Source organism: Oryctolagus cuniculus, chromosome 11 (assembly GCF_051225735.1).
Source record: "Oryctolagus cuniculus isolate XC-2025 breed Fujian yellow rabbit chromosome 11, ASM5122573v1, whole genome shotgun sequence".
In the NCBI taxonomy this organism is placed as follows: Eukaryota; Metazoa; Chordata; class Mammalia; order Lagomorpha; family Leporidae; genus Oryctolagus; species Oryctolagus cuniculus.
The window spans coordinates 114322604-114344361 of NC_142877.1; the positions used below are offsets into that span (position 1 = coordinate 114322604).

The 21758-nt window shown below is 66.1% G+C and overlaps 2 protein-coding genes across 7 annotated transcripts; both read right to left on the minus strand.

Moving 5' to 3' along the window:
• Positions 1-200: 200 nt before the first annotated feature.
• Positions 201-9884, minus strand: C1QTNF6 (C1q and TNF related 6). 5 transcript variants are annotated; one of them, XM_008252024.5, is made up of 3 exons: positions 9769-9884; positions 3996-4248; positions 201-2205 (listed from the first exon to the last, which is right to left on the minus strand). In XM_008252024.5, the coding sequence occupies exons 2-3, from the start codon at positions 4240-4242 to the stop codon at positions 1658-1660; spliced, it is 795 nt and encodes a 264-aa protein (XP_008250246.5). In that variant the 5' UTR covers positions 4243-4248; positions 9769-9884; the 3' UTR covers positions 201-1657. The 5 variants fall into 5 exon arrangements, with proteins under 5 accessions (XP_008250246.5, XP_051698340.3, XP_051698338.3 ...); XM_051842380.3 differs by lacking the exon at positions 9769-9884 and adding an exon at positions 9448-9749; XM_051842378.3 differs by lacking the exon at positions 9769-9884 and adding an exon at positions 6725-6862.
• A 1658-nt stretch (positions 9885-11542) lies between these two features.
• SSTR3 (somatostatin receptor 3) lies at positions 11543-19916 on the minus strand. Of its 2 annotated transcripts, none has more exons than XM_051842377.3 (2): positions 16580-19649; positions 11543-16293 (listed from the first exon to the last, which is right to left on the minus strand). In XM_051842377.3, exon 2 carries the CDS (start codon positions 16255-16257, stop codon positions 14983-14985), a length of 1275 nt encoding a protein of 424 aa, XP_051698337.3. In that variant the 5' UTR covers positions 16258-16293; positions 16580-19649; the 3' UTR covers positions 11543-14982. The 2 variants fall into 2 exon arrangements, with proteins under 2 accessions (XP_051698337.3, XP_008250247.4); XM_008252025.4 differs by lacking the exon at positions 16580-19649 and adding an exon at positions 19778-19916 and having other exon boundaries at positions 11544-16293.
• Positions 19917-21758: the final 1842 nt, after the last annotated feature.

A 21758-nucleotide genomic window follows, 5' to 3' on the forward strand; every position in this document is an offset into this window, starting at 1 on the left:
GGGGCTTTACCTTCCGTTTGCAGAGCCCGGGCAGGTGCGTGGCTGCCCCAGCCAGCACTCAGCGGCCACCCCGCGATGTGCGGCACCCAGAGCTCCTCTGACGCGGGCCGTGCTCAGTGTGGCCAGGCAGATGACTCTGGAGTGCTGGGACTCCCACAGTGGGCGAGGGGCGGAGCAGGAAGGAGGAGGCGGAGCCGCCGGGGGATGGAGCAGCCTTTAATCACACTGGACAAGCGGGCACATGGGGTCGGGCTGGGCAGCTTACATAGCACCGGGCTTCGTGGCTCGTGGCAGGCCCTGCTGCCGGCCCCGGCCACGTGGCGTGGCTCCCTTGGCTGTGAGCACCAGAGACCCCCCCACTGGGGCCGCCTCTGCCCCAGAGTCTGCGTAAGCACCAAGGGCAGCGGCCACCTTGCTCTGGGGAGGTCAGGACACCTGGGGTGAGGGAGGGGCTGGGGGCCGCCGTTCCCCCAACCCTGGGAGAGGGGGAAGGACGGAAGGTGTGGGGTCCCTGCCTCCCCTCAGCCTCTCCTGGGGCCTCTCTGGGTGGGGAGCCTTGGAGGATGGGGGACACTGCCTGCTGCCGTCCCCCAGACCTGCTGAGGGCCCCACAGGCGGGGCTCCCGCCCGAGCTGGCCCACCACCCACTGGCTTGTGCGAGGGCAGCGCCAGGCCAGGGAGGGCTCTGCGGGCAGAAGCCGCCCGCCCAGGCCTCAGCACCTTGAGGGGAGCCTGGCCAGCGACAGGGCGGGGGCGGGTCGGAGAGCACCTGGAAACAGCACCCATGTGTGACTGTGAGAGGAGGCCCTGGGGAAACTGAGGCTCAGATGCCTTTGGCAGGAGGGGCTGAGCAAGGCCCCGGCAGAGCACCTGGTGGGGGGGAGGAGGAGCAAGGAGGGGGATACGGTGAGGAGGGCAGGAGCCCTTGCAGCCACCAGCGGTGTGAGGAGCAAGGAGTCTGGGCTCTGTAACTTTAGCCTGAATGCCCGAAAACTCCTGGGCCCGCTCCTTACAGACCCTTGACCTGGCCAATGCCACTGCAGGGCTTCCTTTAAAGAGGACAAGGAACATGAAGTGACACCACTCATCACGGGGACCGGCTCTGGGGGGTGGTGGTGCACAGCGACGGGCCTCTCAGGATGAGGGCGCCCCGTGCACTCTCTGGGTCTGGTTCCTAATCTTCCCATGTGTTTCCCCAGCCCAGGCTGGACTGCGCACCCCCCAAGGGCAGGGGCAGGTCTGATTCCTCCCCACCCTCCCAGGCCCTGGCACCATCGGGGACTGTTTGGTAAATGAAAGCATGGATGGGGGCTGCAGAGGGGAGGGCGGGAGAGGAGGGGGAGGAGAATCCTAGAATGTCTGGAAGATTCCAGAATGTTCAGAGACGCAGGTGTTGGGAACGTTCTAGAACCTGGTTACGGCAGCGTGAGCGTCACCCAGGCCCCGCCCCAACCTGCTGGGTCAGAGCCCGCCGCTGCACATCGGCAAGCCGGAGAGGCCCGGGCTGTAAGGTGGAGAACATTCTAGAATCCGTAGGGCAGAAAGACGGAAATAGGCAGGGAAGGGAGAGCGGGGACAGGGACAGAGGCAGGGGCGTGGCGGGGTCAGGAGGGAGGAGCCCAGCCCGGCCACCAGCACCCGCGCTGCCCCGCGGCGCTCAGTCGTCCTCGGGCTTGATGAGGTGGCCGCTGAAGGTGATGTAGGTGTCCACGTCGTCGCTGTAGACGGCGTTCTCGCGCTCGCGTTTGAAGAGCCGCACCCACACGCGGTCGCCGGGCGCCAGGGCCAGCATCACGCTCTGGCTCTGCATGATGCTGCGGTCGCTGGGCTGCGCGTACAGGATCACGGCGGCCGCCTCGTTGTGCACCACGTGCACGTAGGTCTCCTTGAAGTTCCAGCTGTGCACGTTGAGGCTGAAGAAGTAGAGGCCCCCCAGGGGCGCGGCGAAGTGGCCGGCCTCCATGTCGAAGTGCCCGTCGGGGTTCACGAAGACCGTGTCGAAGAGCAGCGGCTGGAAGCCCTCGCTGCTGTGCAGGGCCGTCTTGCGGCCCACCGAGAAGGCAGAGAAGCGCCGCTGGCACGGCGCCCCGGGGCTGCCCGCCTGCCCCTTGGCGCCCTTGGTGCCCTGCGGGCCACGGTCCCCCCGGGGACCCTCCTTGCCCAGTTTCCCCGGGGCGCCCAGCGGGCCTCGGTCCCCTTTGTCACCTGCGGGGACAAGAAGGGGAGATGTCAGGGAGACAGCCGGCCGCACCTGTCTGTGGGAGGCTCCGCCCCGCCCAGCTCCAGGGAAGGGGCTCGCGTTTAGTGAGCACCTACTGTGTGCCACTCATTGGCCTCCCCAAGCCTCCCCCTGAAGAAGACTCCATGTTGGGGCTGGCGGGTTAAGCCACCAGCATCACGCATGACAATCCGGGTTTGAGTCCCCGATACTGCACACTTCTGATACGGCTTCCTGCTGATGCGCACGGGAGGCAGCAGAGGGCGCTCAAGTGCCAGGTCCCTGCCATCCACCTGGGAGACCTGGATGGAGTTTCTGGCTCCAGGCTTTGGCCTGGCCCAACCCTAGCTGTTGCAGGCCTTGGGGAAATAAACCAGGGGGTGGAAGATTCTCCCTCTCTCTCTCTCTCTTTCTCTCTCTCTCTCTCCCATCTCCCCCTCTCCTTGCTCTGTACTTCAAATAAATAAATCTTTTTAAAAACAAAACAAAAAGAAGACACCACCCACAGGACTCAACCCAGCCTGGTCTCTGCACGCCAGGAGGGGCGTGGGCCCAGGTGGGAGGTGGGGCCTGGGTCCCCACCTGGAGCCACTGCCACAGCCCAGGGCCATGGGGATGCCCCCTGCGCTTCCGCCCCACATGGAGACGTCGGGCGAGGAGCCAGACCATGGCTGGGTTCCCGCCCCAGGAGCACGGTGGGGGCTCGGCGTGCTCTCCTGCTTCCTGCAGAGAATCGCAGGGCTGGGGGAGCACTTGGCTGCCCAGGGCTCCCCAGGCAGACCCACTGGGCAAGGACCTCCCGGTGCGCACGGCTCCTCACAGAGCGCACTCACCTGCCCACACCCGAGGGAGGAAGTGGAGGCGGTCGGAAGTGGGGGGCTGCCTTCCTCTTATACGGGAGGCAGCAAGGCAGGGAGGGAGGGAGACCCGCCTGGTCCAACCGGGCAAGGGAGCAGAGGAGCCGGGCTGGGGCCCAGGACTCCTGAGGGCAGCCCAGGTCCTCAGCAGGGACAGCACAGCTGGGGGGAAGCAGACAGGGCCCAGGCCAAGTCGGCCCAGGAGGCTGCGATGTGCAGGCATAGGGGTGGGGGCGGGGGGAGTCTCAGGTGCCAGTTGACCCCTGGCCGTGGGGTGGGCAGGCCCCGCAGACACCTCAGGTGGCCCCTTGGAGACTCAGTTTCCCCATGAGCAAAGCGGGAGGAATGACGGAGGCCGAGGGCGGCCAGGGCCTGGCCACAGCCGCCAGCGCTGACAGCTCAGCCACGGGAGAAATTTCCACTTCGTCTGGTTTCACAGGCAGGCCTCAGGGCACAGCCACAGAGACCCCACAGGGCTCCCCGCGTCTGCCCTGGCCCCCACCGTCTGTCCCACACGCGACACTGCAGGGTGCACTTGGAACGTCACCCGGATGGGGCGCCCCTTGGAGGCCAGGGGGGACCCGATGCTGTGATCTGACCCCCGCCTTCTCTGGGCTCCCCTGCCCATCTCCCGCGAGTCTCGGCTGCAGTGCTGCCTGCTCGGTGCACCCACGCTGCCCCCCACCCCTCTGCAGCCTGCGCCCCAGCCAGGCCCCTGTGTCCTTCCCCAGGGCACTCTGGGTAATCTGCTGTTGTCCTCGCCTGCCTGCCCCACTGGGACAGAGGCTGTTTTCAGGACAGTCCACGTAGCAGGTGCTCGGTGAACTCGTGAGTGCCAGGACGGGGCTGCTGCCCGCCCCCTGCCCAGCCGCCCTGACCGCTGCCGGCCAGGCCGGTCCCGCCCCGCCCTGTGCTCTCACCCTTCAGGATTGTGATGTTGATGTAGGGCCGGACCTCGGGCAGCACATACGGGAGGGCCGACGGAGAGGCGGGGGCCACGTCGGCGGCATCGGCCTGGGGGCCCTGGGGGTCACAGCACTGCCGGCAGCCCCCGGCAGGGGTGGAGATCACAGCTCCCGTAGGTGTGGGCTCCTCGGTGGGGACCCCGCACACCATGAGAGGGAGCAGCAGCACCATCCAGAGGGGACCCAGGGCAGCTGTCCCCATGGTGACCTGGAACGAGGAACCACCTGTCAGCGGCAGCAGCAGGCCACGGCCCCCACAGCGAGCCCGCTCTGGGCATCCCCCGGGGAGGGGGTGTTAGTGCCCCCACTCAACAGTCAGGAAGACGGAGGCCACACAGGGCAGCAAGTGCCCCGAGGTCGCCAAGAGGCTGGGGGCAGGGCCTGGATGTGCAGTCTCTCCTCTGAGGCGACCACGAGGGCCAGGGTCCCGGGAGACCCTTGCTGGGGTGAGGAAGATGCCCCGGCTGCCCCGGGCCTGTTGCCCCGCCACCCCCAGCAGGTGCGTGCCACCTGGCCGCACACACCCAGGACACACAGAGGCCCCTGCAGCCTTGCTCCCGGGGGAGTGCGCAGGTGGCTGAGTGTGAACTCCGGCGCCCCCGCGAGGTGTGTGTGTGTTGGGGGGCGCTGATGCTAGCAGACAGCAGCCACAGCCATGAGAGAACCCCGCGGGTTACACGTGCCGAGGCCCAGGGCGCAGGCCATCGCTGGCTGCCAGCGGGCCTTTGCACCAAGCAGGAGGCAGCCTCTGGGTGGACAGATTAGAGACACACGGAAGGTCCCCTGGGCGGAAGGCAACGCTTAGGGTGGACAGCCTGCCCAGGTGCGTGCGCCGCCTCTGCGCAGTCAACACCTTAACCCTGCAGCCCAGTGGAAAGGCTCCCCAGAAGGAGTCAACCCATTGGAGGGCGATCCGGTCAATCAACACAGACCCACCAATCAGCTGCCGAGGTGGCAAATTGGAACTCAAGGGGGCGGGCCAAGGAGGTCTGGGAAACTCGGAAGAGTGGAGATGTAGAGATGCCTCTGACCTTGGCCGAGACGGGTCCGGAGCGCCCGAGAAGGGCAGGAAGTAGCCGGGACGCCACGGCGGGGCCAGGCCGGGCTGGGGGCAGGGAGGCCGGCGGGAGCCTCGGTGGCAGGCTCCGGGGGCTGGCGCCGAGTTATCACACGATCAGAAACTCGGCTTCTGAAACCAGACTGGTTTTACACTTCTGGCGTTCTCTGTTTATTTCCTTTTTGTTCCCCTTTAACATTTAGTACAATTCAAAAATATTTTTCTGCGGTTAATACGTGCAGAGAAGGTAAAATGATTACCTTTTCAAATGCCATCCAACCTCCGCTGAGCCGAGGCGAGAGCTAGGTTTAATATTATTTTTTGAATTGTTCTTTTTTATTTGAAGGGCAGAACAACACAGAGAGAGACAGACAGACAGACAGACAGACATAGACAGAGTTGCCCCCTGCTGGTTCCTCAGATGCCCACAGCAGCCAGGGCCTGGCCAGGCTGAAGCCAGGCGCCCAGATCACCATGCAGGTCTCCCATGTGGGTGGCAGGGACCCCAGCACTTGGGCCACCACTGCTGCCTCCCAGGGTGCAGTCAGGACTCAGACCCAGGCCCGCGGCCACGGGACGCGGGTGTCACAGGCTGGGCTGACCTGCTGCACCCAGGGCCCACCCCAGGGGCTAAGTTTTAGGGAGGGAGGAGTGCTACACCCTGTCCCCCCCACCCCCAGGGGGTGCTGGGTGGCTGCAGCAGAAGGGGGCGGGGCAGGCAGTCTCCAGGGCCACCCGCCTGGAGCTGAGTCCTCCCCAGGCCGGCTCTGTCCACCCAGGTGAGGCTTCCGGCTCTGTCCACCTGTGAACCTGCACCCTCACCTTCTGTTTGCCAACTCCAAAGCCCCGTGGTTTAGAGATGAGTGAAATCCTGCCCCCACCTTTCTCTGGATGGGACCTCACTGGTCAAGCGGAGGCCTTGGGGCGGGAGCTGACATCGAGGGTGGCGCGGGAGCTGTGGGGCCTCAGGCTGCTGACCTGGCCTCTCTGGACTTCCGGCTCCACTTCTTGACCCTCACAGAGCGACAACAGCAGCACCTCCCCCCACCCCGCCACCCTGGACACAGACAGAGCTCACTCCCCACCACTCACCCACCACCCAGTGCTGCTCCCAGGGGGGCAGCGCAGTCTGGGGACATTCCTGCTTCCTATTGGCCACGGCCAGCCGGGAGTCGAAAGCTGGGAGTCGGGGAACAGTGGCATGGGAAGCAGGAAGCAGGGAGCAGCAAGAGAAGTAACAACCACAGCTGGCCGGGACGGCCGCCTGGCCTGGGGGGGCTGCCGGGCACCGACCACGCCTCGGGACTTGGCGCTGGGGGAGCCTGCGCGGGCCCCTGCTGCCCGCACCCGGGAGCTGAGACTTCTCGCACAGCGGGAGGTGGCAACAAGGCGCCCCTTCTCGGAGCTGGAAGGCAGGGCTGGCTGCATTGTGCGCGCGGGGCCGGCAGGACGGAGCTGAAGTCCAGGGCAGCTGAGGGCAAGGGGGTGGGGAGAGGCCGGAGCGGCAGCCGGGTCAGAGGGAGACAGCAGGGCCCCAGATGTGTCCAAGCAAAGAGGAGGGGTCTCGGCTCTGACCACAGCCCCCTCGGCCCTGGGGAGTCAGCGGCTGAGGGTCCCTGCCACTCACCCCGTGTCCTGCAGCCTCGCAGGTGGCTCACTGACCCTGGCTCTCCGGGTGGCCCCCGGCTCCTTGGCCCATGTCCGTGATAAGAACTTGTTGCTGGCCCGGACCCCCAACCCTGCTGAGGAAGGCGGGAGGGCGGCGCGAGGGAGGCAGAGGGAGGCGGAGGGAGGCGGAGGGAGCGGCTGAGCTGGCTTCCCATTCCCCCTCCTCCCTGTCCCTCCCCACAGCCCAGCCACTGGGCTCTTCGGAGAGCCAGAGAGCCGAGCCGGGAGCCCAGCGCCAGGATTTCCTTGGCTTAACTCTTTGGTGCTCCAGTGGGGTCCGGGCGATTCAAAGGCCTAGAAAGTCAGAGTGGGAAACAGTCCAAAGCCCCTTGCTGTGCAGACTGGGAAACTGAGGCAGGGAGGGGCGAGCCCGCAAGCCTGACTCCCCCATCCAGCCTGAACCCGCAGGGCCACCGGCCGGCTGAGTCACAGAGGCACGGCACGGGCCCGAACTGGTGGGTCACTTCACCCTTAGCCCCGGGGGTCCCGGGCCTACGGTCCCCACCTCCATGTGGGCCACGCTCGTGGGGGGGCTCGGGACAGGCTGCAGGAGTGGTCTCCTCAGGCCCCACACACAGCGCCTAGGGCTCAGCCACTCGGCATGATTCCTCCTCCGCGGAAGCGACCCCCAGCAAGTCCCCAGGGCTGGGCAGGGCCCAGGGGTCCCTCCTGGCTCTCCTTCCAGCCAGGCAGCCCCGACTCCCTGCCCCGGCGCTCTGGGCCCAGAGACGGCCGGGCAGACGCTGCCTCTGAGGTCCCTCGGCCGCCACAGCCCGCACAGCCACCTGTGCCGGGTACCGGCTACCCCGGCTGGACCTCGTCTCTGGGGAGGGGCCGCTCCCCAAAGGGTGTCTATTTCCATGACTGCAAGCAGCGTGACCCCAGCCTTAGCAGAGGGGACAAGTCTCAAGCTGAAGTGACCCCACCCCCACTCCCAGGCCCCCACCGCGGCACAGCAGCACGGGCCACAGGTCAGGGTCTGCCCCCACTCCCACGCCGGGAGGAGGAAGGTGGTGGGCCCGTCACCCTCAGGAGTCGCAGGCGCGCAGGGACCCCAGGGCACGTATTTAGGTCTGGGGCTTTGCGTGCTAAGTCCCAGTGCCCAGATGGGCAAAGTGTGGAAGACCCAAGAGCACCCCCGCGGCTGGGTGTCCTTGAGCGGGCTGGTCTCTGGGCCTCCGACTTCCTGTTTGTTTGGGGGAATAAACAGCAGAGGAACGGGGCTGGAATCCCACTCCTTAATCTCCCCGGCAGGGCCGCCATGGCCCAGGGTCAAGGTCACGGAGCAGCGGCCAGGCTGGGCTGCGAGCCAGGCTTCTGACTTCCAGCCACCGCTGCTCCCCCACCCCCAGGTCCCACTTGGATCCCCCCAGGGCTCTTCGGATGCCTAAGGGGGCCCAAAGAAAGCAGAGAGGACTACAGCTGGGGGGCCGGGGCAGACCGGTGCTGGCCGTGCCCGCAACGTGGCTCTGGCCCAGGCTGCGCTCCCAGGGCACAGGGCCAGGCTGCAGAGGGCGGAAGCCATCCTCCCACATGCCACCACGGAGGGAAAAGGGCTGACTCAGCAGCACTCCGAGGAAGGGGGATGGAGAGACAGGGCTGGGGGTGGGGAGAAGCAGGCTGGGGACCCAGGAAGGGCCCAGTGGAGGGCCGACTTCGAGCTGGGCACCGGGCACCGTGGCACACTCAGCACCAGCTCTGCATCCCGCTGGGGTCTGGAGCCGTTCCAGAGCTGGCTCTTGTGGCTCCCAGACAAGCGATGAACCCGAGAGGGCGCTCGCTCACCAGGGCCCAGGGCAGCCAGCTGGGGGCAGAGCCGCGAGCAGCAGGACTCAGAACCTTCCCGCTCTCCTTCGCCATACCCCCAGATTCCTCCATTCGTGCGTCATCCCTTGGCCTCCCAGCCATGGGATCTCAGCAGGTCAAGTGGCTTGGAGACACAGCTGCAGCCCTGTGCCAGACAAACCTGTCCCAGCTCTGCAGCCTGGGGCCTGGGTGTCCCAGGGTGGGATGGTCCATCTGCACACCTAGTGGAATCCCCCACAGGGGTGCTCCCAGCTGGCCCCATCAGTGCCCCTCCCTGGTTAAACCCTGAATACAGAGAAGGGGCATGCCACTCTGCAAATGCACACCCTTGCCTGGGAGCCCTGGGGCCCGGGATGCCCGCATGGCCAGGGGGAGAGGCAGGCCCAGGGTGCCCCTCATCACCCCGCCATGGCCCCTGTTAGCACAGGCGACCCCAAGGCAGAAGCCCTGGGTTTCTCCACTCAGAGCCGCCCCCTCCCCGCTCCCAGGACACAGCACTGTAGCAAGATCCCCATAGTCAGCTTTTAAGTTGTGAATGACAAGTCACAGGGCTCATTGTTCAAGGTCAGTAGCGCGAGCGCCACCTGCTGGGCAGAGCGGCCCCTGCCGCCGCCCAGCCCACGGAGCACCACCCCTCCCCCTTCTCAGGGAACTCAGGGGGGCAGGAGAGGGGAGGGAGGGGAAGAAGCCGCGCCAGACGGGACACCCCCGGCCTCCCCAGACCCCTCCCCAACCACATTCGCTCCTGGAGACCCAGCATGCCCTGCGAATTGAGCAGAGGGCCCACAGGGACCGACCCCTCCCAAGCAGCTCCCCGCTTCCTCCCGGCGACGGGGGTGCCCCGGGGTCCGCGTCCCGCGCTCTCGGCAAACCCACGTGTGATCTCCAGGGGGCTAATCCGCGTTGGCTGCCTCGAATCCCATCGAACAGAGGGGGAACGGAGAGGCGTAGACTGGGCGGGCCAGCACCTTCCCCGCCCCTGCACACCCCGGAGGCCCTATTCCCTGCTGCGGGGAGGCCGAGGCCCGTGCCACCTCCCTCGCCTCCCTGGAAAAGTACGGGAGCGGCGCCCCGCCTCCTGGCTCGGGGAGCCCCTTCCAAGTCCTCCGGCTTAGGCTTCAAACGCGACCCCGGCCGCGGGGAGCCACCAGCCGGAGGTCCCACGGGCAGCTCGGTCCCCGCCCCCCAGGCCTGTACCCGAGATGGCCATCGCCAGGAGGGAGGGAGGTGTCGCTGCTGAGGTCCCTGGGCCTCGGGCGGAGCCGAACGGATCCGAACAAGGCCGAGCAGAGCCGAGTCCGGCCGAGCAGAGCCGAGCCTGACGAGTAGATCCGGATGTGGCCGAATAGAGCCGAGGCCGGCCGAGCCGAGCGCCGCACGGCGAGAGCGGGCGGAGCCTGAGGTCCCGCGGCGCCCCCTGCCGGACACAGAGAGCATCGACTGACCTTATGGGGCCGCTGCGTCCCGGGCTTCTCTGGGAGAGTCCAGGGAGATGGGGAAGTGGAGCCCCCGTTTGAGAGAGGAGGCCTAGAACTCACCGGCCACTGCCGCCTCTGCGACTCTGTGTGTGCGTGTGTGTTCTGGCTAATGGTGGCCAGAGGCGCCCCATAAGCAGGCGGAAGTCCCGGCTGGAGCTCAGAGGCAGGCATGGCCTCACTGATGCCGAGGCAAAGCGCGCCCGGCGCTCCTGACCCGCTGTGAGGTGCCAGCGGGTTCCTGAGGTCTGCAGGCCGCCGAGGCCGCGCCGTCCCTTCCCCCGCAGAGCGCTCGTCTTCTACCTGAACAACAAGGAGGCTGAGGATGGGTTCCGGGGGCCTGGCCTCACCCTCTGCCCCCATGAGCGTGGGTGTGCCACGGCCATGGGGCTTGCTGGGGCGTAGCTGGAGCCCTGGGAGGCGACCAGTTTCCCCGCAGGACCTGGGCTGTCCCTCTGTCCACAGGTCTTCCCGGGAGCTCACCCCAATGGCCTCAGAGCCGTCCCCACTGCCAGCCTCGCACCTGTCCCTCAGCACGCATGTTCATAGTCGTCACAACCTATCAGCACTGATAACAGGTGGGGAAAGGGGGGCGTGGTCTTGCTCCTGGTGCTGTGACCTTGGGCAAGTCCTTGGACCACCGCCGGCCTCACTGTCCCTGGCTGTAAGACAGGTACGGATGGGAGGCGTCATCTCCCCGCGCCTCCTGGGTGGGCAGGCGGGTTCCTCTGGGTCGGGGACTGTTCCGTTCTCCGGTCTGCTTCCTGCTTGCGCCGCCCGTGCAGTGTGCGAGGCCCTGCCGTAGCTGCTTACCCGATACCAGCTCACGGAGACCTAACAACGGGGACGCCTGCTCCCCTCCCAGAGCAGGCGATCAAAGCACAGGGAAGTTAGTGAACCAGTGGGTGAACCAAGACGCAAACCCAGGCGGGCGCGGGCACGGCCCTCTCGGCTGCACGGTGACCTCGCGGCTCCTGAGCCCTCACCGAACAAACGAACACACGCAGTGTCCCGGTGGCTCCTCCAGCAGCCGGGCGGACAGGGGCCGTCGGCTCCGGCTGGCGGCCGGGCGCTGAGTCTGCCCAGCCTGCCTCAGCAAAGCGCCACACCGGCAGTGGGGTCAGCACCGTAAGCGTCCTGTCTCACAGCTGTGCGGGCCGCCCCGGCCGCCTCTGCCGCACGGCCCTGCCTTCACCTAGACCCGCCGCTGGCGTCCTCCCTGCTTCAACCTCACCCAAGGACTTCCCTCCGCAGCCCCCTAGTGCCACACAAGGCCACGTCCCGAGTACAAGGGCTGGGACTTGAACGTAGCGGTTTGCAGGGGCACGGTTCAGCCCCTCCCAGGAAGGAACCCCCTAAAGGGCCTGTCCCTAAACTGGGCCTCGCCTCTCCCTCCCCCCCCCCCCCGCCTTCGCTCACTGCATCCCTCCAACCTCAGGGCCCCAACACGTGCAGGTCCCGCTGCCTGGCACGCTGCTTGTGAGCGTGAGGGGCGGGGCCACACCTCTCCGGCCCTCCTGGGTCCCCCACCCGGTCAGGCCCTCGTGTCCAGTCCGGGCTCAGGAATGCTTTTGCTGACTTAATGCCCTGTGCCCAGGGAGGTGACCCACGGCGGATTTGTGGCAGAGTGGGGCCTGGGACCCAGGCCTCCTGACTGTGGGTCCCGTGACTAGTAGACAGACGGACATCATCTGGGCTGCCCGTGACAGAGGGCGGGGGGAGAGGGGGGCTGGCCTGGGCTTCTCTGTGTCTTTTTCTTTCTTTTTTTTTTTCTCTCTGTGTCTTGACAGTGTTTTCTTCAATGCGCGGAGTCCCATGGAGCCAGGCTGCCCGATGGCTCCCCCCACGCCCCCACCCCAGGTCCTGGAGACTGGCCCTCCTCCCTGGTGCTGACACTGACGCACAGAGCCTGCTGGCCATGGGCTGTTGCCTAGCAACTGCCTCCGAGAGACAAGTTCAAGGTAAGGCCCTGGGTCGGAACTCCCATTGCAGGAGGAGAGGAGTCGGGCAAGGTGGCTATCACACCCCTCCCTCCCTGCTCAGGCCCGCAGCCCCACGTGGAGCCTCCCGCACCGTGCCCCTGACGCTCCCTTACCCCACGATTCCAGGCTCCTAAAGTCCACAGCCCGGGGCTGCCAAGCACGTGGCACGGTTCAGAGGCACCTGGGAACGCGGCGTGCACGGTGCCCCCTAGAGTCGTGGGATGTCGGGGCTCCGCTCACTGACTCACTCTGGGGACACAGATGCAGCAGGCCCAGCCCCCGCCCCTGGGGACCAGCTGTCAGACTGCGTGGGTGGCCGACTAGGACACCGACACACGTGCGTGCGAGGGAGTATGCGCAGGCAGCGACACCCAGTGGGGGGGTGAAGGAGGGACCTTGGCCCAGGCGGCCACTCTCATAGAACGCTGGCCCCAACAGCCACTCCACTCACACCCACCGCGTGTCATTGCACTTTACCTGGTACGCATCCACCCATGGACACGGCTGTGGTGTTCCAAGCACCAGCCACGTGCCCTGCACTGTGCCCACACAAACATCCATGCACAGGGAGCCTACACCCACCCAGACTGAGTTGTAGCCACTAAGCCCGCCTCCCCTTGCTATTGGTTGTCTGACACTGACCCACCCCCTACTCCATTGGCCAGGCCAAACTATCCATCACAGTGCCCCACCTTCTCTCTGGCTGGAAGGGGAGGCCCATGACTCACACCTGGCCAATCATGGCACTTTATCACCTTCTTTGTGGTGATTGGCCCAAGCGGGCCATCATGTGACTCGGTTGGAGCCAATCAGCTTTCTTCCATGAGATTTGCTATTTGGATAATAGGAAAAAAGGATACCTATTGCTTTTAAGATGGGTGAGGCTGTGGCCCCAGGCCTGTCAGGAGCATCTCCATGTCGCTGTGAATGACAGGGACTCCAGGAAGCCAGGCAAGGAGGGGCCAGGACGCACAGCCCACGCACACCTGCACGCTCATCCACCTCTGGACATGGGACCCACAGAGGAATTGCCCGGGCCTCAGATGCTGTCACACGTCACTGCCTTTATTGATGAGAGCCAGGGGCAGAAGTGGCAACGGACTTCCTGCCCAGCCTCCCAGCTCCCCCTGCAGGGCACCGCTCGCCCGCCTCTCCCCTCCTCCCCCCCCCCGAGGCAGGAAGCCAGAGAGCCCCTCTCGCTAGTACCCTCAGATCCTCCTGGGGGAACCCAGGGCACACTGCGGGGCAGGGCCTCTGGCCACCAGTCTCCATACAGGTCTGGTTCTGGGACCATCTTTCCCCTCTGAGGGGCCCACACTCTCCCGAGCCCTCCCTGCCCCTTGGTCTCTGACCCTGAACTCCCCACTTCTCACAGCCTGGGTAACCTCACCCGACACCCAGGCACAGAGACCACGCTGAGCGTGGGGGTGGGGAGGGCACCTCCGCCTTCCAATCCGCCCCGCCCCCCACCCCGCAGTTCGCCTAGTGGGACTCGTTTTTCTTGGCAAATCCCAGCCGGCAGGCAGGCAAGCTAGGGCAAGCACCTCCATCCCTATGTGGGGGGACCAAGGCCCAGAGGGGTCCCCGCTCACCAGGGGAGCTGAGGTCAGCTGAAGGCCCAGGTCTCCAAGCTTGGGCTCCTTGTGCATTCCTGGAGGGCCCCCTCCCCAGGGCCACCCTCATGTCGGCTCTAAGGGGTCACTCTGGGGTGTGCCCAGGCCCAGCCTTGTGTGATGGCTACACCCCAGGGTCGCATGCTTGCCTCCTCTTGTCTTCCCTGGGGCCCCCAAGTCTGTAGCCCCCAGGAGTATATAGAGGGGGCCTGCTCCCCACCCACCAGGGGTTCCCCAACCCTCCACCAGCCTGCAGCTGGGCCTGAGCACTGTGCGGGGTAGGGGGGCTCCCAGGGGCCTCTGTACCAACAGGGCACTTGCCCTTCCACCCTGACCACCTCCTTCCCTGGGCACCAGGGGCCAGGCTCCCACCACGCCCTTTTCATAGAAGCTGCAACTGACCTCTGCCCAGAGCGGCCAAGGACAGGGCCAAGGTCACGACTAGATCTGCCTCCCTTCCTTCCCCCTCCTCTTCCTCTCTTGCTCTTCCGTTTCCTCCTGGTGCTGTTAGATACCACCTCCCCTCAGCAGCCTTTGTGTGTGGGCTTCCTGCCTGGGTCCCCCAAAGGGTCGCAAGGACAGGAGCAGGACTGGTCCCCGCCACCCCAAGAGGAGGCTCCTGGAGCCCTCGGGGACCTGGAGAGCCATCTCTGCCACCCCAGGACCCTTGGGGATTGGGGGCCCCAATAGAGACCGAGCTGGCTTTTGGGTGGCCTAAGCCTGTGCCATTTGGGGTCCCTCTTTACAAAAAATAATACAAAATTACAAAAGTAGATGCAGGGCCTCAAAAGGGGCCCAACCATAAGGGACCCTGAACTTGGGCTGTATCGGCTTCCCAGAGAAGTCACCTCTCCTCACAGGCAGGCGCCCGGGAGTTCCAGCTCTGATCAGCTAATTGGGCTGTCCAGCAGGTGCAGTCCGGGGCCCAAGGAGAGGCAGAGCTGGCCAGTGGGGAGAGCTGAGCTGGGGCCTGGCCAGCGCCCCTCCTCCCTGCTGCCTGGGGCTCAGTGCAGCCCCCCACATCTCCCTTGGCCCTGCGCCAAAAGCCAGAATTTAGGCTGCTCCCCATGGGCACTCCACATCCCAGGGCGAGGCCAGGCTGTGTGTGGCTCCTTAGCCTGGGCCCCGCTCACAGGGATGCCTTCCACACCAGAGTGCACCCAGGCTGATTCCTCCCATCCCTGAGTCACAGAGGAGACAAAGAGGCCCAGAGAGGGTAAGCGAACTCCCTCCCGGCCAAGGTCACACAGCAAGTCCTGGCAACAATGGCACCGGAGCCCAAGCCTCTGAACTTCCAAACTTCCCCTTGTCATGGGCCACGCCCCAGGCACCCCACCACCTCTACAGGTAGCTGCTGTGCCGCGGGCTGGACTTCTCCCCGGCCAGGGGCTCCTGGGGGAGGAACTGCTGCTCCTTGCTCGTCCCTGCACTGAGCGGTCGCCCCTGTCCGCTGGGGCCAGGCTGCGTGACCTGACTGAGCCGGCCGTTCTGGGCCTTCCCCTTCAGCGCCTCCCGGTCCTCCTCCTCCTCCTCCTCCTCCTCCTCTGTCTTCTCCGGAGGCCTCGCCGTGGGCTCCTGGCTGCGCACGCGCCGGGACGGCCGCAGCAGGACCCTGCGGAAGCCCTGCTTGAAGCGGTAGGAGAGGAAGCCATAGAGGATGGGGTTGGCACAGCTGTTGGCGTAGGGCAGCGCCACCACCAGGAAGTAGAGGCCGAAGAAGGCGGGCTCCTCGGGCAGCGGCCACAGCTCGTTGACGATGTTGAGCACGTAGAAGGGCATCCAGCACAGGACGAACAGCGCCACCACGGCCACCACCATGCGCGTGACCCTGCGCTCGGAGCGCCGGCGCCGCGGGCACGAGGCCGCCAGCACCTGCGGGCAGGAGGGCGCCCGCACCCGCCGCCCGGCCGAGCGCACCTTGACCACGATGAGCAGGTAGCACAGGCAGATGACGAGCAGCGGCCCGAAGAAGCCCAGCGCCGCCGTGTAGATGATGAAGCCGGCTCGCCAGGCCGCCACCGGCTCCGGCCACTGCATGTGGCAGGTGCTCATGCCGCGGGGCACGCCAGAGAAGACCACCACGGGCAGCACCACCACGGCCGAGGCCACCCAGACGGCCGCGCTGACCGTGCGCGCCACGGGCGCCGTGCGCCAGCGGGCCGAGCGCGTGGGGTGCACCACGGCCAGGTAGCGGTCCACGCTCATGACCGTGAGACAGAAGATGCTGGTGAACTGGTTGATGCCGTCCACGGCCATGACCAGGCGGCACATGAGCGAGCCGAAGGGCCAGTAGGACAGGGCGTTCTGGGCGGCCAGGAATGGGAGTCCCAACATGAAGAGCTCGTCGGCCAGCGCCAGGTTGAGGATGTAGACGTTGGTGACCGAGGGGCTGGCCGTGTGCCGCAGGCCCACGTAGATGACCAGGGAGTTGCCCAGCAACCCCACCACGCACACCACCAGGTACACCAGTGGGATCAGAACGCCGCTGACGGCCAGCCCTGCCAGGCTTGGGCCCGCCGATGCGTTCCCCGGGGCAGCAGCCGGGGGCCAAACTGAAGAGGTGTTGCCAGGCTCCGAGGTGGCGGGCGCTGACGAGGGAGAGCCCAAGGCATCCATGGCTTCGGGCAGAGTGGTCAGCAGTCGGCTATCGGCCTGCGGGAGGGAGCACACAGCCTGGTCAAGGCGGAGGCTGGCTTTGTCCGTGCTGCCTCTCACCCATGACACTGAACTCGGAGACCTACTGCGCGCGCCAGGGCACAGCTGGACACACACCAGCTCCATCTCACTGAGCAGCCCTCAAGGTTAGGACGGGGCCTCTCCCACGCCTCGAGGGAGAAGCTGTCTTGGGGTGCAGGGGGGTGGCTCTGGGATGCCGTGGGGTGGGGGCCGTCTCGTCTCATGGGCAGTCTTGCCCTTTCTTTACACAATGTCCACTCACCCGCCTCAGCCCTCCTGGATGGAAGACACAGCTGCATGTCCCAGGTCCCCAGATGAACCCAGCCGACAACTGCAGGTGGGTGAGCCCCAGGCTCTCCCATCAGACTCCTGGGAGCTGACAGGAGTGAGGATGCCCAGGCTCAGGAGCCCTCTGGTACCCCCTCGGCCCAGCCCAGCCCACCAGGCCCCTCCCAGAGACCCCGCCCAGAATGGCTGCCCCTGAACCTGGGTGGTGGCGGGAGCAGGTGACAGAGGCTGCACTTGATACGTGCTGTATGGGGGCAGACTGCACAGAGAGAGCGCATTTTGGGGGGTCTTGGAGCCTGCCCGACAGCACAGGGGACCAGCGTGAACGTGGACTGCATCTAAAACAACAGGAACTCCTGTGGGCTCCCGGCCAGATGTGTGGGGACCGCTCCTGTCCAGCTGGGGGCGCTCCCAGCCGGCTCCCACCCTCACAGTGCGTGCCTGTGTTTGAAGCATCGTGTGACTGCGAGGGAGCTGAGAGACAACCCTGACCGCCCAGGGCAGTGGGTTGTTGAGTGCAGATCGCACCCCAGGGAAGGCTCACGGGTCCCTCAGCGGGACTCCCCGGCTCTCAGGAGGCCCTGGCTGTGAGCAGGAGCCCCCACCCAGCCCCGCCACCACGGTCGGGCGCTGCCCCTGCTCCCCTTGTCCCTTCTTCCGGCCCCTTGGCGCCTGGCTCCCTCCTCATCCTCCCCTGCACAAAACCTGGAGAGGGGAAGAAAAGACAGCGTGGAAGCCCTTCCTCTCGATCCCTCGGCCGGCCCAGCGCTGGCCCTGCTGCGGCTGCCGCGAGTCCTGCTGGGCACCACCCAGCAAAGCTCCGCAGGGGAGAAGGCACTCGGCTGCGAGCAGGTGCACCTGGCTGCCCTCCCCCGGGGGGCCCCCACCCCCTACCCCGGCCAGGGCTCCTCCCAGCTCCACCCCAGGCTGGCTGCTCTCAGGGCAGCCCCTTGCTACTGCTGGAGCCGAGAGAGGACTTGGACTCCTAACCTGGGGGGAGCCCCTGACTTGTCCTCAACACACCCCGCGCCCCAAGCCCTCGTCCGCTCTCCCATGCCTAGGACAGCAGCACTCAGGGAGGGGGTGTCTGGAAGCTGGTTCCGGGGCCCCAGCAGTGCTGTTGGCCCTGGTTACGGAGCCCCCACTGTGCAGGACTGCAGGCGAGGCCACAGACTCTGGTCATACAGCCAGGAGGAGCAAATGTGAGGGACTCGATGAGCACTCCCCCACGTCCATTTCACAGGCCGGCAGACTGAGACCAGGCAGACCGAGACGGCACTGGCCTCAGTGTCCCGGCTGGCCCCGCTCTCCTGCTGGCTGGTGCTCGCCTCACTGTTCCTCCTGCCCTTGAACTATTAGGAGTGCGGATCCAAAGCTTTAGGCGCTTAGAGGCCTGAAAATAGAATTTTAAATTCTCAGACCTGAGTCACGGAATCTTGGAGTCAAGGCAGATTGGCCTTGGTGTCCTTGAATCACAGAGTGCTAGAACATTCCAGAGAGCTGGGATGAGCCCTTCCTGGAAGTGTGTGCCCTGAGACCTTGCTCGGTGGGGGGAGGGCCCTGGCCCCATCCACCTGTCCCCCTGTGCTGTGCACTCATCCTGTCCAATCACAGCCCGGGCCTGGACAGGGGCGGGCAGCGCCAGGCCCTGAGAGGAGCAGGGAGCTGAGCAGCCCAGTTTCCAGGCAGCAGGGACAGATGCCCTCGGGGAAGCCTGGGGGTGCGCTCTGAACACAGCCCTGCCCGGCAGCACACGCGTGCGCACCGCCCGCTCAGCACACGTGCTCAGGCACAACACGTGGCCCTGGCAGGAGCACAGAGAGCCCAGCCAGACCTTCTTGGTAGCGGGGGATCAAACAGCCCCTCCCAGGACCCCTGGAACTCTCAGAAGAGCCTCTGCCAGCTCCCCCCCCCACCCCGTCATCTCAGGTTCAAGCTGAATGGGCCGGGCGCCAGGTGTGGGAAGATGATGGCTTTGCGTGAGCGTAAGGCAGGCCCGCAATTTCCCTGCCGCCGTCGCCTTCGGGAGCTGGGATCCTGAGCATGATCTAGTTCATCCCCGGGAAGGAGGCGCTTCTCCCGGGCTCCTGGTTTATCTTTGGCACAAGCTTTCGCCTGAAAGCCGGGGGCGGACTCCCCGGAGGACTGCTTGCAGGAGGGAGAGCGCACAGAGAGGGTGAGTGGCTGCCCGGAGCGCCACAGCGACCAGAGAGGCAGACAGCCGGCCACTGTATGCCCTCCCCGCCCCTCCAGAATGCTGGCTGGCTCTTGGGCGCAGGGACCCCGAGTGATTCATTCAAGCCCTGCACTTGGCCCAGCCCCTGCAGCATCAGTGGGTGCAAACAGAGCCGAGCAAGCAAGGGCACCCGGGGGGCCGTGGTCCCTGGAGAGAGACCTCAGAGGCACAGGAGGAAACCTCAGGAGGCCCCGGGGGCTGGAGGCTAGAGAGGACGGAGTGGAGGCTCCGAGAGGCTCAGCAGCTTGCACGAGGCCACCCAGCTGGCGGGAAGGAAGCCACAGCTCGAACCCAGTTCTGTCGACTCCCAAACCATAGGTCCCTTCTCTAAAGGCCTCGGCACACAAGCAGTCGGCAGCTGGGCCGTCCCTGGGCAGCACAGGCTGGTGGCCCCTGGCTGTCTGCATCCTGCTCGACCCCTGCACATCTGGACCTGCCCTCCAGACTCACTCCCACCCCGGGCCTGGAATCCCACCCCCAGGAACACGCACTGTAAGCCCCGGGTTAGAGGCCAAGGCTGGGCCCCCGAGTGATGACACCAAGTTGCTGTGTGACCTTGCCCAAGCCGCTTGTCTTCTCTGGACCCATCCAAGACGAGCACACCCACCTCCCAGGGCTGCTGCAAAGATCAAGCTGGAGTGCCCAGCATGGAGGGGAGCTGCGGCGTGAGCCGAGGAGGCCGCACGCCAGGGTGCACCTGCTCGCTTCCGGCTCCGCCGCTCTGTGACCCCGACATGCTAGAATCATGGCACAGGTGCTGAGATGCATCCCCCTCCCCACCCTGCAGCCCAGCGGCAGGTCCCAGGGAGACCCCACTCCCCACCAGCCCCCAGCCGCAGCCCTCCCAGGCTCATCCTGGCCAGGGGACGGGCTCCGGCACCCCAGCCCCAGGCAGCCCACCCTCTGCAGCCCACGCCAGGGCCCCAGCCTCCTTACCTGTCTGCGGGCTCTGGGCTCTCCTCGCTGCCTCCCAGCTGGCACTCATTCTGCTGCCCCTTCTTGCTGCCCAGTCCCCAGGGAGCCCCCCCCAGCACCCCCAGTCAGTGTCCCCCAAACAGCACCCACTTCTGGACCACCAGCAGGTGCGGGTCCCTTCCTAGGCTCCAGGCGGCCAGAGCCACCCCCGGAGCCACTCCTGTCCAGTCTCTGGCCCTGACTTCCCACCCGTGCCTGGTGCGTCAGCCCCCCATCTCCAGGACACATGGGGGGGACAGAGGGGGGTCTGCAGGTAAGGGAGCCGGGTGGGGGTGGAAGGACAAGCCTCCAAGGTGAGCAAGATCAAAAGGAACGGGAGCTGCAGGGAGCCAATAGAAATGGAGGGGGGGCTGGAGGTAGGGAGAGAGAGAGGCAGAGAAAGAGAGAGGGAGAGGAAGAGAAAGAGAGAGAGCAAGGGAGAGGGAGACAGTGAGTGGGTGGAGAGCCGGAATGAGGGGGCTGAGGGGAGATGCGTGACAGCGAGAAGGGAGGAGGAGAGAGAGGGAGAAGTGCAGGAGGCAGGGCCGGAGAGGAGGAAGGAGAGCGAGGGGGTGGCCAGGAGAGTGACAGAGAAGGATGGTGCCACAGATGGTGACACGGAGCTGGCGAAGGAGGGCGGGGGAGGGGCGGGGGCCGGAGAGCAGGTGGGGGGGTATTGCGGCAGGTTAAGGGAGGAGACAGGGGGCTGGGGGAGGCAGGCGCGGGGGGCAGACCCTGTTACCCGGGAGATTCCAGCCACCCACGCTGGCCTTGGCTCCTGCAGGGAGTTGGAGACGGTGGTGCTGAGGGGAGCTGGTGCCGCCCAGACCACCGTGGCACATGTCCCCCAAGGCGACAGCTGCGTCCCGAGGAGGCTGGGCAGTGCGATGGGGAGGGCGGCGGTGGAGGGGGAGCCCTGGGCTGGGACTCTGTCCACCCACCCCCACCCCCCGCCCCGTGCTGCAGCCAGGGTTACTGGCTGCGGGCTGGACTCCAGCCACCGGCCACCGGCACCGGCACCGGCATGGAGAAGGTGGGTGGGGGTCATCAGCCTCTGGGATTGGCTGAAGCCGGGCGGGCGCCTTGGGCAGGGGGGTGGAAGGGCAGGGGAGAGAACGGCTGTGTTACGCTTTGAAAGCCAGAAGGCAAAGCCAAAGGCATCCCGCGGTGAGAAAACCAATTCCCTCTGAATTCCAATGACAAATTTCCAAGTAGAAGGGCACCAAGGTGAGGGCGATTTTCTCCGGTCCAGCGCGACTCCCGGAGAAGAGGCGCGTGCTCCGGAGGGGTCCGGTTCTGCTTCACTGGACTCAGAATCAGCAGCGGCTGCGAGCGATCGCCCGGAGCACCGCTGCTCGGAGCCCAGGCTGCGCACAGCCGGGCCTCGGGGGCGCAGGGCGAGCCACGGCCAGAGAAGGGGAGAGCAGCACCAGGGGCTTGGCTGAGCACCTACTGTGCGCCAAGCCCCTTCCACAGTGGGCTCTCCCTTGGGACTTTGTCACTAGGTCCCCGGGGCTGGCACACAGGAGGTCCCCAGGGAACTGGGTTTTGACTTCTTCTTCCAGAGGGGCTGCTCTGGCTGCAGCAGCACACAGTAGGTCCCGGGACACTGGGCCCCGCCAGCACTCACCTGCCCTGTGCCCTGCGGGGGACTTCCTCCCCCACCCTGGTCTGTCTCCTGCTCCTACAGGGGGTTGGGGCGCAGGAGGGCTCAGGAAATGCTCCTGAGACATGGAGCTCTGTCACTGCCCCCAGCCCCCACCCAGGGCTGCTCACCGACCTCAGACTAAAGCCCCCACCCCCTGCAGCCTCCAGCCTCCCCGCCCCCCGCCGCTGCCTGTCCTGGCCTCCTCCCTGCTCTCCCCTCCCTGTTCCCAAGGCACACCCAGCGTCACCCATTCATTCATTCACTGCATACATTCATCCCCCATACTTGTCGCCAGTGTGGTGTCAGATCTGGGGA

Coding starts and splice junctions, on each gene's coding strand:
- C1QTNF6 (XM_008252024.5), bottom strand. CDS start 4,242: ATGGGGACAGCTGCCCTGGGTCCCCTCTGGATGGTGCTGCTGCTCCCT. Junction 2,206..3,995: donor CAACATCACAATCCTGAAGG/GTGAGAGCACAG, acceptor TTGTCCCCGCAG/GTGACAAAGGGGACCGAGGC.
- SSTR3 (XM_051842377.3), bottom strand. CDS start 16,257: ATGGATGCCTTGGGCTCTCCCTCGTCAGCGCCCGCCACCTCGGAGCCT.